Source organism: Ursus arctos, unplaced genomic scaffold (assembly GCF_023065955.2).
Source record: "Ursus arctos isolate Adak ecotype North America unplaced genomic scaffold, UrsArc2.0 scaffold_2, whole genome shotgun sequence".
In the NCBI taxonomy this organism is placed as follows: Eukaryota; Metazoa; Chordata; class Mammalia; order Carnivora; family Ursidae; genus Ursus; species Ursus arctos.
The window spans coordinates 54,202,525-54,215,977 of record NW_026622874.1 but is presented as its reverse complement, the minus strand read 5'-3'; the positions used below and the strand labels follow the sequence as shown (position 1 = coordinate 54,215,977).

Below are 13,453 nucleotides of genomic sequence, written 5' to 3'. Positions count from 1 at the left end.
AAATAACAAAACCTTTTTTGAGTCCCTTGGTTCTTTTTGTTTGTAGAACTTATACACAACACAAGGTTTCTTCTTTGAATGCAGGTGATTCTCTGAACACCCAGAATGAACCAGAAGAGACTATGAAAAAGGAGAAAAAGTCTGACGCCCTGAATATCAGAGGTAGGATCGACTCTGGGTCCATTTGAAACCCTCGTCTGTAATGCATATGGGCTGTGCCATACTCTTTCTGTTTGCCTTTAAATAAGGTGTGTTAGAAAGTAGGCCGGTTGCACGAATAGACTATGACCCGAGTCTCTTGCCTAATCACTGCATTGATTCTAAGTGACACACGAGTTGCTAATGATTTATCCTTGCTCCACTTAGGGCCAGGCTAATGCTGTCTGCTTCGGAGCCTCACAGATGAGCAGCATGCCGTTACTTTATGTGCCTTTGCCCACCCATGGATATTACTCATGTAAAATGAGGCCTATTTTAATTGAATGTAATTTTGATGAAGGTGAGAAGAGAGCGGGTGGCTGCTGTCCAACGTGGCATTGCTGATTGACCCTCACGCCTCACTTATTTCTGCCAGGAATCTGTGTCTGGGATGGGTCTCTTGGCTTCCTTGAATCTCTATTTCCGGGCCCAAAGGGGAGGGTTCTGGTGAGGCACGTGACAAGCACGTTACTAGCATTCTTCCTGCCGTGTGCTCAAGGTCACAAGCACTGGGCAAAGGTTAGTCCAGGGAGTTCGGAGGTGCATGTCTCACCAGATACCAACATTGTATCCAGCATCTCTCTCTTCCAACTTCTTGGGCAGAGACTTAGCTTCAGAGTGATTCCAGAAGGCTCAGTCCCCAATCTCAATTTACGGGATTTCAACCAAGATTATTTAACCCTTTACTTTCAGATGATTTGGGGGAAGCTTGTGGGAGGGCTTAAATGGAAATAATATAAAGAAAAAGTAATCATCTGGGGGACGCTTTCATTTTTGAGACTCTCCCATCTGTTTTACAAAGTGATACCCGGAATGGATCTGTGGGGAAAATCAGAACAACAACAACAATAACAACAACCACACATGAGCTCCTAAAAATCTCTACGAGTCGATATTTAAAAATTGAACTGCAACAGGAGAATTTCTCAAGTGCTTGGTGATGAATCTTTTTTGGAAAGAGAGAATCTGTAATGAGAAATCACTATCCTTTCTCTTCCTTCGGGTTCAGTTTAAAATATATATGTGATATATACTATATATATATAGATAGATAGATAGATATTAGATAACACATACTGTATATATTATATATATCATAGATTTTCTATAGCACTTTAACTTTTCAAAGCACAATCTCTTAATTATTCATTCTCATGCTGCAGAGAAGGAGAACAGGTAGGTGAAAAGATGCTAAGAGGACTTAAGAGTGGCACCAGTAGATATTGTGACCTTGTTTGGGAAGCATGGTATGTGAAACTTGCAGCATGATCGTGAAACTTGTATGATCTGGCCGATCTTTAGTCTAAAGCTGTTGGAGCTCCCAGGTGGAAAAATGCCGGGGGTAAAGGCTTGCTATACCTGGCTCGGGCCTGGGCTCCTCAGGTGCTGACCAGTGTGCACCTGTAGCCTCCGGCAGAGGTGAATAATGCAGTGGCTGAAAGATTGGTTTTGGGGTTCGAGATGCCTGGGTTTGGGGTCTTGGCTCTGCCGTTTAAGACTCTGACTTTGGGCAAGTATTTGGACTTCTCTAAGCCTCCAGTTCCCTCATCTGTAAAATAGTATCTACTTCGGGGGGTGGTTGTTAGATAAAGCATGTAAAGTGCTTGGGTGATGCGGGAGGAAAAGCCTGTTTATGGAGCTCATGCTTTGTGCCAGGCCCCATGCAAGCATGCGTCACTTGCCTTTTAAGAATCTCACCAGGTGGGAGCTGTTGTCTCTCGGGTAGTGAGTGGAATTGCTGGGCTCAACACTGCTGCCTAGGCGAACGCTCTAGGCCCTGCTGGGGCTCCCAGGAGCCTCTCCATCTTTCAGGCCAAGAGGGAGGCTGGCCTCCCCTTAGCTCCTGTGTCCTTATCTTGGAGCCACGATTCGGAGAAAGCGCACAGAATGTTACAGCTGGAAAGGCCTTAGTGGGAATGGACTCCACCCCTTCGCTTTGCAGATAAGGAAACAGGGTCCTGAGAGTCGGGTGACTTCCCAAGTCGCCCAGGCCGGCAGCAGAGGCAGGGCTGGCACCCTGGGCTCCTACTTCGCCTTTCCACCTCTTCCCAGTCTTGCACGCTGCCTGTACGCTCCATGCAGGGTGGCTTGCTTCTCCAGGGTAGACAGTCCACTGATTGGTTACACTTTTGACCTTTAAGCGGCCGCTTGAGAAAGCAGAACTGTCCCTCCCGGTTCTGCAGGGAGCAAACGACTGACGGAGATTCTTGTGAACAAAAATCATTTCTGGGTTTTCAGTGGTGTTTCTCTTATTTCAATGGAATAAAACAAATGCCTTCTGAGAACCACAGTCCATCCTCTGCAAAGCACCGTGAAAGCACAATCCTTTAAAAATTCTCATCAATTGCAGTGGTTGATTTTATTTAATAGGATCAAATGCAATACATTGAAAACTGTTGCAACAGAGTGTCAGGAAGATAATTAACTTTCTGTATTTCAGTGTAAATATAAATAGATAAACCACAGTCCTGACATCATTTGAAAATAAGTCTCCTTTGATGAGCTGTTTCTTTCTCATGGTTTTTTCCGGTCAGAAAGATCTCTCATCCTTCCATAACCACTTGTTAATGCCCACGGCTGGTGCACTGTGTTTCTGGTTATCGACAAATTCAACAACATTGATGGTTTTCCAAGCGCTGGGACACATCAAATTTCAACTTATGTCAAATTGCCAGTTTTTCTGAGTTTTTTAAAAAAATCTCAAGGCAGGAAGTGAGGGCCCACTGTTGAGATGGCCTGTCCTCACAAATCTACTTAGCGAGCATTATGACTAGTCAGATAATTGAGCTGCCTACCAAGTGTCGATCTTCGTCTCTCCGATAACGTTGCCTGACTTATCTTTCTACATCACAGATGTGATCCCATCAGAGTCTGCTCAGAAATCTTTACTGCTTCCAGAATAAGGTCCTAACATGGCTGGCATTCAAGGGCTTGCTGTTCCCATGTCAGCACGCCTTTCTAGACATCTCTGCCCTCTTCTTCACCCCTTCGCTGCCCCATCTCCTCTCCTAGACCTCAACTGTCTCTCCTGTCCCCCATCCCCATCTAATGCACACTTTCAGTGGGGTGAGAAGTACTCAGTCAGGCAGATCTGGTTCAAGTTCAGTCTCTGCCTTTTACTGGCTAGGTGACCTTGGGCAAGTAACCTAACCTCTTTGAGCTTCAGTCTCCTTATTGATATAATGGAGATCACCACATCGCTGTGCGGTTGTGAGCGTTGCATGGGTGGTTGGAATAGCACAGAGGACGCACTCAACGAATCACGCTCAAGAGTCTTATGTTCTTTTCTGCAAAAAAAAAAAAAAATGACCTTGTGTTTATATTTTTATAATCCTTCTGACAAGGTTTTCACCTAAATCCCAGTAAAGTCTGTGTTTTGCATACAACTGGACACCCAGCTCTTCTGTGTTAGGACTGCATATTTTCTGTATCATAATTAAAAGCTTTAAGGTTGGTTCCCTTAATTAAAGGCAGCCACAATGTTTGTTATTATATCTTTAATTTTAATTTTATTGTTTGGTGACGAAGTCTCTTTATTCAGTGGCAGTGTTGTCGGAGTCCCTTCTTAAAGACCTCTTCAGCCAGATCCGGGGTTGTGAGGAGTCAGCAAGGGCATGTAGGGAAGGGGGGAATGGATCAAGGAAGAGGGAGGACAAGGAATAACAAGAACCATTCTCTTGACATGTCTTAGTTCTCTCTCCTCTTAAAAATATTTAAAACCATTTAAATCACAGATACCTGTCTGAAAGAATAAGAAACCATGTGCACAGCCTCCATTTTGGAGTTTGGTGCCTTCTGATGAGTGGCAGGTGGCAGTGGTGTGACACCATGAACAGTCACAATCCTTCCTCCCATGGTGTCTGCAGCTCAGAATTTTCCTAGGCTGTTGCAGGTTCTCTGGGACCTGGAATCGTGGCCTAGGGTTTTGTTTTCTCCAAGTCGTCGACATTTTCTTTCCTCTTTTTTTTTTTTCCCTCATTCGAATCCATCCTGCTGTTCTAACCAAAAAGAAAACAAATAGCAACTGGTCTTCTTAGACTTGGGAACTGGGGTTGCAGAGTGTCCCACAGCTCCCAAATTTGGATCTGTGCTTGAGTGGGCTTTCTTTCTTCCTGGCAGGTGTACTGTTGCATGTGATGGGTGATGCCCTGGGGTCGGTGGTCGTGGTGATCACAGCCATCATATTCTACGTGCGTCCCCTGCAACGTGAGGACCAGTGTAACTGGCAGTGCTACATTGACCCCAGCCTGACTATCGTCATGGTCATCATCATTTTGTCCTCTGCCTTCCCACTCATCAAGGAGACTGCTGTCATTCTGCTACAGATGGTCCCCAAAGGAGTCAACATGGAGGAGCTGAGTAAGTCACGTGATTCTTACCTAGAGCCATGCCCACTCAATGCTCCTTGGGTCAAAGGGCCAGCGTTATTTCAGAGCAGTGTTTGATTTATGTATCCTGAAATACTTTCAGTCACCTGGCAATAGAGCCATCTAGCATATGTTTGGTCGCCTAGGAAGATGACTCACAGCTCCAGGAACCAAAGGTCCTTTGCAACCCATCACTCTCTGACTCAACTGCCAATTTTGGAGAATATAGTGTTGGGCAGGACCTATTCCTCGGCTCTTACCTTCACGTCAAAGATGTATTTTAATTCCAATAAGGTTACCGGGCCAAGAACTTAATTTTTATTCTCCTTATTCTGAAAACAGGAATCATTCATTTGTATTCTGGATCCTGCTTTCCAGTTAATTGATTTTTTATGGGCACGCAAGTCACCGTGTCTCTTATAACACCATAAAAAGGACCGTGTTTTAAATTCAGATCATTCATGACCTCATTCAGTAATGAAACCTGTTTCTGGGTCGCGCTCACGGAGAAGGTCAAACTCTCACCTTAGTTACGTGCATCGGAGCACACAGTTCAGAGACTTGGCAGTTTCTAAACGGGAACTATCCAGATGTTGGTGAGAAACTGAATGTGCAGCTTTATTTCTAGGGTTTCTAAATGGAGGTAATGTTTTTATAGAAAAAGAATTTTCTTGCATATTCGCTGTTATACTCTCATTGCTTCACCAGAGCCAGTAACCACGAGCTAGAGCCTGGCCCACTATGAGGCTCGAAGTGGGAAGACCTTACTTCAGGACGGAGCCCTGAAGTGAGGTTGAGATGGGTCTTAATACATTGTATGGCCATGGCTGGGCTTTCCCCTGTGAAGGTGTGATTTACAGTGCTCGGGGGGAGGTCACAGCCCTGCCAGCCCTCTGTTTAATAGCGTGCCCTGGGACCAGATGGCCGAGCTACAGCTCACAGCTGGAGCTTCTCCTGCAGTCTTTGCCCCTGGATGCTCTTTTCGCATTTGGAGCCTCGTCTTGGGCAGCATTGCTTAGTTTACAGTCTCAGAGTCCCTTGGGCGTGGCCAGCTCTCTGGCTGCTTTACTGTACAGTTAGAATAATCAGCCTTCACTTCCTGCAATCTCCTCTCTGCCCAGTGCTGCAGATAGAAGAGGTGCGAGATGGGGAAGGAGATACCCAGGAGCGGATACGCAGCATTGTCTCTACCTTCCAGGAACTTGTTTTCCAGTTGAAGAAACAAGATAAACATATCAGAACAATTTGTGATATATAATGGCTTATATTGCCTTTTAACAAAGTAATATATATATATATATATATATATAAAACATTTAAATAGAGATATAATTATTATTCATATAAACATCTAAATATATATATTTAAAAACATTTTATATTTATATATTTAAAACATTATTATTTATATGAATAAACATTCAAATATATATTATATATATATATATTTTAAAACATTTAAAAAAATAGATGGTAATAACAGTAGCAACAATTCTGTGGCACTTATTATATGCTAGTAATGATTTAAGTGCTGTACTTACATTCACTCATTTGAATCCTGAAATTAAACCTATGGGGTACTATCGTCATTATTCCGACTTACAGATAGGGAGACTGAGGCATGGGGGGCTAGCTAAATTACCCAAGGCCGTGTCTCAACTGGGATTCAGACTCTGGCTGGCCTCAGGGTCTTTGCTCATAATCACTATTCAATATCATCTCTCTAAATACATGCTCATTTGAGAAAGTATGGAAAATAGAGAAGACTTAAATAAAAATATACAAATCTCTCATAATCCTTCCACCCAGAAATTACCACTTTTAATATTTTTGAGTCATTCAATAAAACAAGATTTTATCTGCATTAAATTTGTGTGTGTGTATATACACTGATGTTTGTTTAAAAAAAAAGAAAAAGATCGTGCTGTATATACAGTATAACTATTTGCTTTTTCACTTAAAGCTATCTTATATACTTTTCCTCATGTCCTTAAATATGCAGCTTACTTGTTAATGGCTGTTACCATATTCTTTTATATAATTAATTTAACTATTTCCTTATTTCCATCTCTTCATTAATTTAAAGAACATTGCTCCAACCATTTTTGTGCATGAATGTTTGGGTGTTTCCTTGTAGGTTAAATTCCTAGTACTAGGGATGCTCGTGAAAATTTTCAGTCCATATTGCCAAGTTCTCCCCTTTCAGAAAGGCGTCCTACTTTATACTCCTGACACAGCCCGTCTGGGTGTCTCTTCCCTTGCAAACTCAACAACCCTGGGAACTTTTTTGGGTGTTGTTGAACTTATTTTCTTGAATTGCCTTTTACGGGTTCATGACGGATGGTATAGGGACTCAGAGAGGAGAAAGAAGATTATGGGAAAATGTACCCATACAGATACAGCTCTTTTTCTTCTCGTTGTGGTAAATACATCGTTTTGGTGAGAATGCCCTCAGGGACCACGTTCCTCCTGGAGTGGCACCTTGTTTCCAGGAGCCTTCGCTAATTGTCTGCTCTTCCTTGTCGTAGTGAGTAAACTGTCGGCCATGCCCGGGATTAGCAGTGTGCACGAAGTGCATGTCTGGGAGCTGGTAAGCGGAAAGGTCATCGCCACCCTGCACATCAAGTATCAGAAGGACAGGGGCTATCAGGACACCAGTAGGAAAATTCGAGAAATTTTCCACGGTGTGGGAATCCACAATGTGACCATCCAGTTTGAGCAGGTGGACTTGAAGGCCCCCGTGGAGCAGAAGGACCTCTGCAGCTCACCCTGCATCTCCAAGGGCTGTGAGAAGCAGCTGTGCTGCCCGCCCGGGGCCCTGCCTCTGGCCCACGTCAATGGCTGTGCCGAGCACAACGGCTGTCCCCCTCTAGACACGTACCGAAGTGGTAGCTTCCGGAGGCAAGAAACAGCAGAAGTGGCTATTGAAGTATCTTTGGACAGCTGTCTGAGTGACCACGGACAAGCTCTTAGCAAAACTCAGGAGGACCAACATTATGTCAACAGCACACATTTTTGATCTGGTCCCCGCATAAACAGACTGTATAGACGAGGCGCTCTGGCTTGCGGAAAGACCTCTGTGGGCTGTAGACACTGATCAAATCCGCGGTGTGCTCGCTCTGTGTTCAACAAGGGGCTGGTTGTGCGGGATGTTAATTGCATGCGTCCGTTAATTTCTGTGTGACTGAGAACCCCTTTGCCTTGTCCTGGGGTCTCATGCTGCTTTTCAACGAACCCACTGTTTTCGTTTGAGCATTTATTTCAAGAAGCAAACTGTGCTAGTCTGCGTGTCAGGGACGTTGAAGGCTGGGACTCCGTGGCTGTGGACACGGGATTCAAAGTAGTTCTTGTTTTAAAGTGATTAGAACTTGTAGCTGACTCTCAGGTGAGCTCATAGCCAAGTACGTCGAGAAAGCTTGAGAATCATGATAGCTATTTTTCTTTCATTCCACTCGAAAATCACAAAAAAGGAAAGTTGGATAGTCCTGCCACTGCGGAAATTTTTTTCTTTGACTTGTTTTCGAATAAATGTAAAATGAACACCTTTTAAGGTAGAAAATACTCTCAGAACGTTAGAGGAAGTGGAGTTTATTAGGGGAAGACAGGAAGAAAATGCTTTCTGACTACCTCTTCATTTTGTGAGGTGGAGAGAAAACTCACGTTTACTTTCCGCTGTGAAATGAACTACAGCGGTAGGGTGCTTCAGATGTTTCATGCATAAAATACTTTTTTTTCACTTGGAAGTGTGGGAATATTTCCACCTCCTAAGGTATGAGACGATACAGATATCAGTCCTGTTGGGACTGTTCTCATTTATTGCTTAATGACTTATTTGTCCAATTTCCTTTGGGTTTTTTAAAATATGATCACACTGATACGTGTAGCATTTACCAGGAGAACATGGGGATTCCTGAGATAGAAGAATATATGACACTGAGTATTCATTCCTGCCAAAAAATAAGCTAGATTGATTTTTCTTCCACTAGCCATATTTTAAAGTATTTATTATAGTTGCCAACTAGTAACTTGATGGGAAAGAGTATATGTAGGGAAAGATGAGAATTAATTTAATTGCTGCCTTTTAATATGTTTTGAGGAGCTTACGATTTCCTTTATTGCCCTTTTTGGCTCTGACCCATATTACCAATTTCAAATAAATTCATTAGACTCCGATTTGGATCCATAATCGACTTACATTAACATTGGAGAAGCATCTGTCCTGTATTGAACACGTTGTTTAGGCAGCAGTAGTTTAATCAGAACAGTCTCAAAATAGGTCTGAGAACGTGGGAGGTGCCTCATAGAGAACTGGAGTCTTCTCTGATGGGTTGCAAAGTTGGACCGGCAACGGTCATCTCTTAGGCTCCAGGCACTGAGTTAGTTCTATTTAGAATCTGCACAGTAGTCAACAGAAATGCTGGGCTGGTAACAGAAGAAGTGCCCACATTTTTCAGCACTAATACCATCTAAAAAAAAAAGTCTTAGCGTTCATTCTAAGGCTGAAATAAGTAAGCAGCTGTGATCAGTAGGATAGGAATTTTTTTCATTCCTTGAAAATTTAGGATCTGAGTTTAAATTGGCCATGAGTTGGGTAAATGCAATTTTATCCCTAGGAGATTGTTGGACTAGTCAGTATAGCCAAAAGAGCGGTAAAAATAAGACGACATTTTTGCTTTTAATACTGAAAGTACAGCGTGTGCTCACAAAAACCACGGGGTCCTCTTTGAAGCTCACCACGGAGATGAGTGGATGAGATTCTAGACAAATGAGGTGTCTTGACTGGAACCAAAGAAGAAATCTGTCCCTCACTTCCAAATTTGAGGGTCTCATTTGATTTCACATCGTTCTGCTTTAATTAAAAGATTATAATTGTATAGTTTCTGTGCAGCTGGCCAAAGAAATGCACACTAGTTCATATCCAGATAATGTTCTTTGCGTCTCTAAAGTATTTTTTAGGAAAGGAAAAGACGGTCGAAAGACGTTTCGAGTGCATTTAACGTGCTTGAACAAGCTAATTCAATGCAATATTTTTGTGTGGGGCTAGATGGTCTCCTTTGTCATCTCTAGCACTGGGTGCCTGCAGTCTGGTATTTTTACTTGGGTTTTACTCTCCCTTTAGTTGTCCTGCAGTTTAATTCTCCCGAGGAAAGGTGGGACTTTTCTTTTCCTCTTTGAGTCAACCTCGCCTGGTGGGGCAGTAGATCTGATGACCAGTGACCAACCCTGTTTTCCTCTGAGATTAGAATAATGCTGTTGTTTACTCTCGAGTTCCCGTGTGCTTAGGTCAGTTCCAGAAAGCTTTCTTTTTTTTAAGGTGATGAAAATAATTTTTTAAAAGTCTAGGGCATCCTCTGTGTGTGAGGTCAGGACCAGCCATCCTGCACGCTAACCCAGAGGACACATAGGAAGGTGCCTGCCGCTGCCCTCTGTCCTTCCATCTCCATAGAAAGAGTCCTTTCCCCATAATTTCAGCACCGGCTATGGGAAGGCCTGTGTCTGCTTTTATCCTCCAAATTTTAACTTTGGTTTTGAAAATAGAGATGAATTGTTTTCATGGCACTTGGCTATTATGAATATCCATTAGGGCTACAGGGCTCCAATGGGGACAGAAAAAAAGTATGATCCCTCTGATTGTTGATAAAATAGCAATAAAATAGGGAGACATTATTTGAGGAAGAATTAAAAATACTCTCTATATTGGTTATTTTTTTTCTTTTTGCCACCAGCTGGCCAAACTCTAGTGGGGGGTAAATCGGGAATGCCAAAGTTCTGTAGGAAAGAGTGCTTTCAAGGTCAAAGAAATCACCGAGGTGGATTTGGAATTATAGTAAGGCGGCTGCTGTGTAAGTAGCAAGATTGTTTGTTATGCTTTCTCAGCATCAGTGACATTTTCAGTTCCTTGCTACGTGGGCCCTGTGCATGGCGGGGTGTTGGGCAGCAGCTCTGGCCCTGCCCACTTAGATGCCCCCCCACGAATCCTGGCAGCCGAAAACTGTCTGCGGACGTTGCTACAGTCCTCTGCGGGCAAACTGGTCTCTAGTCCTGAGCTACTGAGTTAACCTAAGGGTAGTTGAGAATTATTGTTGATAAAAGTCCCTCCAGAGCCCTGTAATCATTTTAATAGAATCGGTTCTGCAGAATTCACTCTTTAAAAAATATTTTTTCAAGGAGAGATCGAGCTGTTCATCAAAATGACAGTTATCTCTACACGGGAACTTCGGACATTTAAAGAAAAGATGTAATTTGGGCGGGGGAGGCCTTACAAATCTGATTGGGCAAATCAGTCATTATAACAGGGAATTCATGAAGAAAAGAGCATTTGTTCTCACTGCTCTGTCATGACCCCTTCAACTCGTGGATGGCCTCAGTTTGATGAACTCCCTACAAAATGAGACCAGAAAATACCAGGATGATTGATTCTTGAGGCTCAGGTGTTTACTTCCTCACTGGTTTTACACTTGATGATGTTTCTTCTATTGGTTCCAGACAAGCAGCTCATCTCGGTGCTAAGGACAAGTTCAGATGCTAAAAAAAAGTCCTGTACTGTCTGTGGCTAGTTGTGGCTAGCTTAGTCCTTTGCCAACTCATATCGCGTTTTTGTCCTGGAGGACACGATACATTTCCTGTTTTTAAATATATCTTTACACTCTTGTCATTCAAGACTACGAAAAGGACTGTGTCAGAAAGAAAATGAGGAAACATGACCTGATTTGGGTTTTGAATTTAGACTGAATAATGAGTATGCCTGTTCTCTAGCTCCGCCGCTCACCTGCTAAATTGTTCCCTATTTGTACTTCTGAGTGTATTTGCACTCGAGTCGCCGCAGGTAGGAATGAAGGCCTTGAATCAGGAAAGTAGCTGCTCAAATGGAAGCTGTATCAGACCCTAATCCTCACCGTGATCTAAATGTTTTTATGAATTTGGAGATCAGCTACTGCGGATGTGACATGTTCGGGAGCTTCTCTTTTCAGGTGTTTTATTCTGGACCTTTTTGTTTACATGGAACTTTCTTGCATGTTGCTGGATGGATCAGCTGTCTCCTCTTGGTACAAAGCCAGGCCAGCGACAATGAACCTGCTGTGAATTCTAGCGGGAATCATCCAGGAAGGACGATGAGATTTGGAAGGAGAGCGACCCCTTCCAGGACGGAAGTTTATGTTACAGTATTACGGAGTTTTGTTGCTTCAAGTCTTCCTTCTGTCCTCACAGGCGATTTTGCCAAAGTGCAATTGTCACGTTTGTGGGAACTATTAAAACTTTACGATGCAAAGTTAAAATAGCTCATCGCTAATTGCATGTGAAATTCCCCCAGTAATGTATGCACATGCATACCTGTAACAGTGACAGATGTTCAGCAGTGCTGTAAAATAAAGAAAAAGAACCACACACAACACATGACTGAGATGTTGGTGGAAATCAGATGGATTACTCGAAGTAGTTGAACTCACTTTGTCTTTGCTGCTTGCTCTAGTCGGTTTATTACTCAGTAACGCTTCAGATCGGTTTCACACTAATGTGGGACTAAATTTCCATCTCTGTTTTGCTGTCTTCTCCATACCCCCTGCCACTCTCCACCACCTGCAATGTCACAGGGCCCCGTCTTGGCAAAAATGTCCCAGATTGACACAGCTGACCACTTACCGAAGCCTGCACTGACCTGGTTTTCTAGTGGGGCTTGTGCGGTGCAGGGCTGTCTGATAGGCTTTGTGCAGGAGGGGAGCTCCTGGAATGTAGGGGATGGTGGAGAGGCCAGGCTAATTTTGGAGAAGTCCTGTAGATTTTAAGGGGAACAGTCTTCGGTTCCTCCAATTGTTTTTAAGCTGATCAACCCATCGACTGATAACCGGCATACACTTACTGGAAACTATGTAAGTGGTTCTTGCCTCCAGGGAGTTTATAGTCTACATTGGAAGCTAAGTAAGGCAGTCCCACTTTGTGGGAGTTTACCTACTCATAGCCCGGGGGGGGGGGGTGGAGGATCTTACGCGGAATGGGTTTTGGTGCTCAGATATACACATCCCAAGGCCTGGGCAGCATCCGCCAAAGAACAGGGCTACACATTTCACGACCATCGACTTCCGTCCACAATGAGTCTGCAGGATGGAGCAGAGGACGGGGCTCAGGGCTCAGAGTACAGGATGTCTGACGACTCCATCTAGTGGGGAACCCTGCCTGGTCTGGGTCTCCCTCCTACGTGATGTTTCTTCATAGAACTGTCACTTCGTAACTCTAGATTATACATTGACTCCATTATTTCCCGTGTCTCCCACTAGAATAAGGCTACCTACGATCCACGGCTGGGTTCTTCAGCCCCCACCCCGTGCTTGGAACAGTGTCAAAGGACCTGGTACCAATAAATACTTATTGAATGAATGAATGAATGAATGCATGAATGAATGACTAGGTTCGACTCTTGGTGTTACCAGCTACAGGATTTGGACAAATCCTTTAACTTCATTGAGCTTCAGGGTTATTTTTGTTTGTTTGTTTTTTGTTTTTTGTTTTCCAATGAAGAAGGCCTGTGCTCCCTTCCTTGTGGGGTTGTTGGAGGAGTCCTAGGAGACAGGAGAGCAGAGTTAAATGTCAAGTGATTTTGTTATCTTACACGTTCAACCTGGCATTCGCATTTTCCCTGTTCTTTTCCCGCCTCCTCCCATCTCTGTAATTCCATTTTGTCAATTAAACACCATTTAAAGCGAATTGGCATTAAATAGTGATGCAATCAACACGCGTGAAGGTGAGGAGCAAAGGCTTCACGGAAGACTTGGCATTTGAAATTGGCCTTGGAGTAGTTCAGTGGGTGGAGAAAGGGGGGAAGGACAATGCAGCCTGAAAGCTTAGACTTCATTCTCTAAGCCCTTGGCCCCAAAGCTTTTGTGGGGAGGAGG

General features: G+C 43.5%; 1 protein-coding gene across 4 annotated transcripts in view; it reads left to right on the top strand.

Moving 5' to 3' along the window:
• SLC30A10 (solute carrier family 30 member 10) overlaps positions 1–11,956 on the top strand; it is a 32,042-nt gene extending 20,086 nt beyond the window's left edge. For 3 of the 4 annotated variants that reach the window (XM_044390671.3, XM_026517313.4, XM_057315424.1), the window contains exons 2-4: positions 85–162; positions 4,318–4,557; positions 7,094–11,956. In XM_044390671.3, the coding sequence (XP_044246606.1) occupies positions 85–162; positions 4,318–4,557; positions 7,094–7,584 (809 nt within the window). In that variant the 3' untranslated portion in view covers positions 7,585–11,956. Of the gene's footprint in view, positions 1–46; positions 163–4,317; positions 4,558–7,093 lie in introns of all 4 variants that reach the window. The other variant, XM_057315423.1, reaches the window with a different exon arrangement.
• Positions 11,957–13,453: the final 1,497 nt, after the last annotated feature.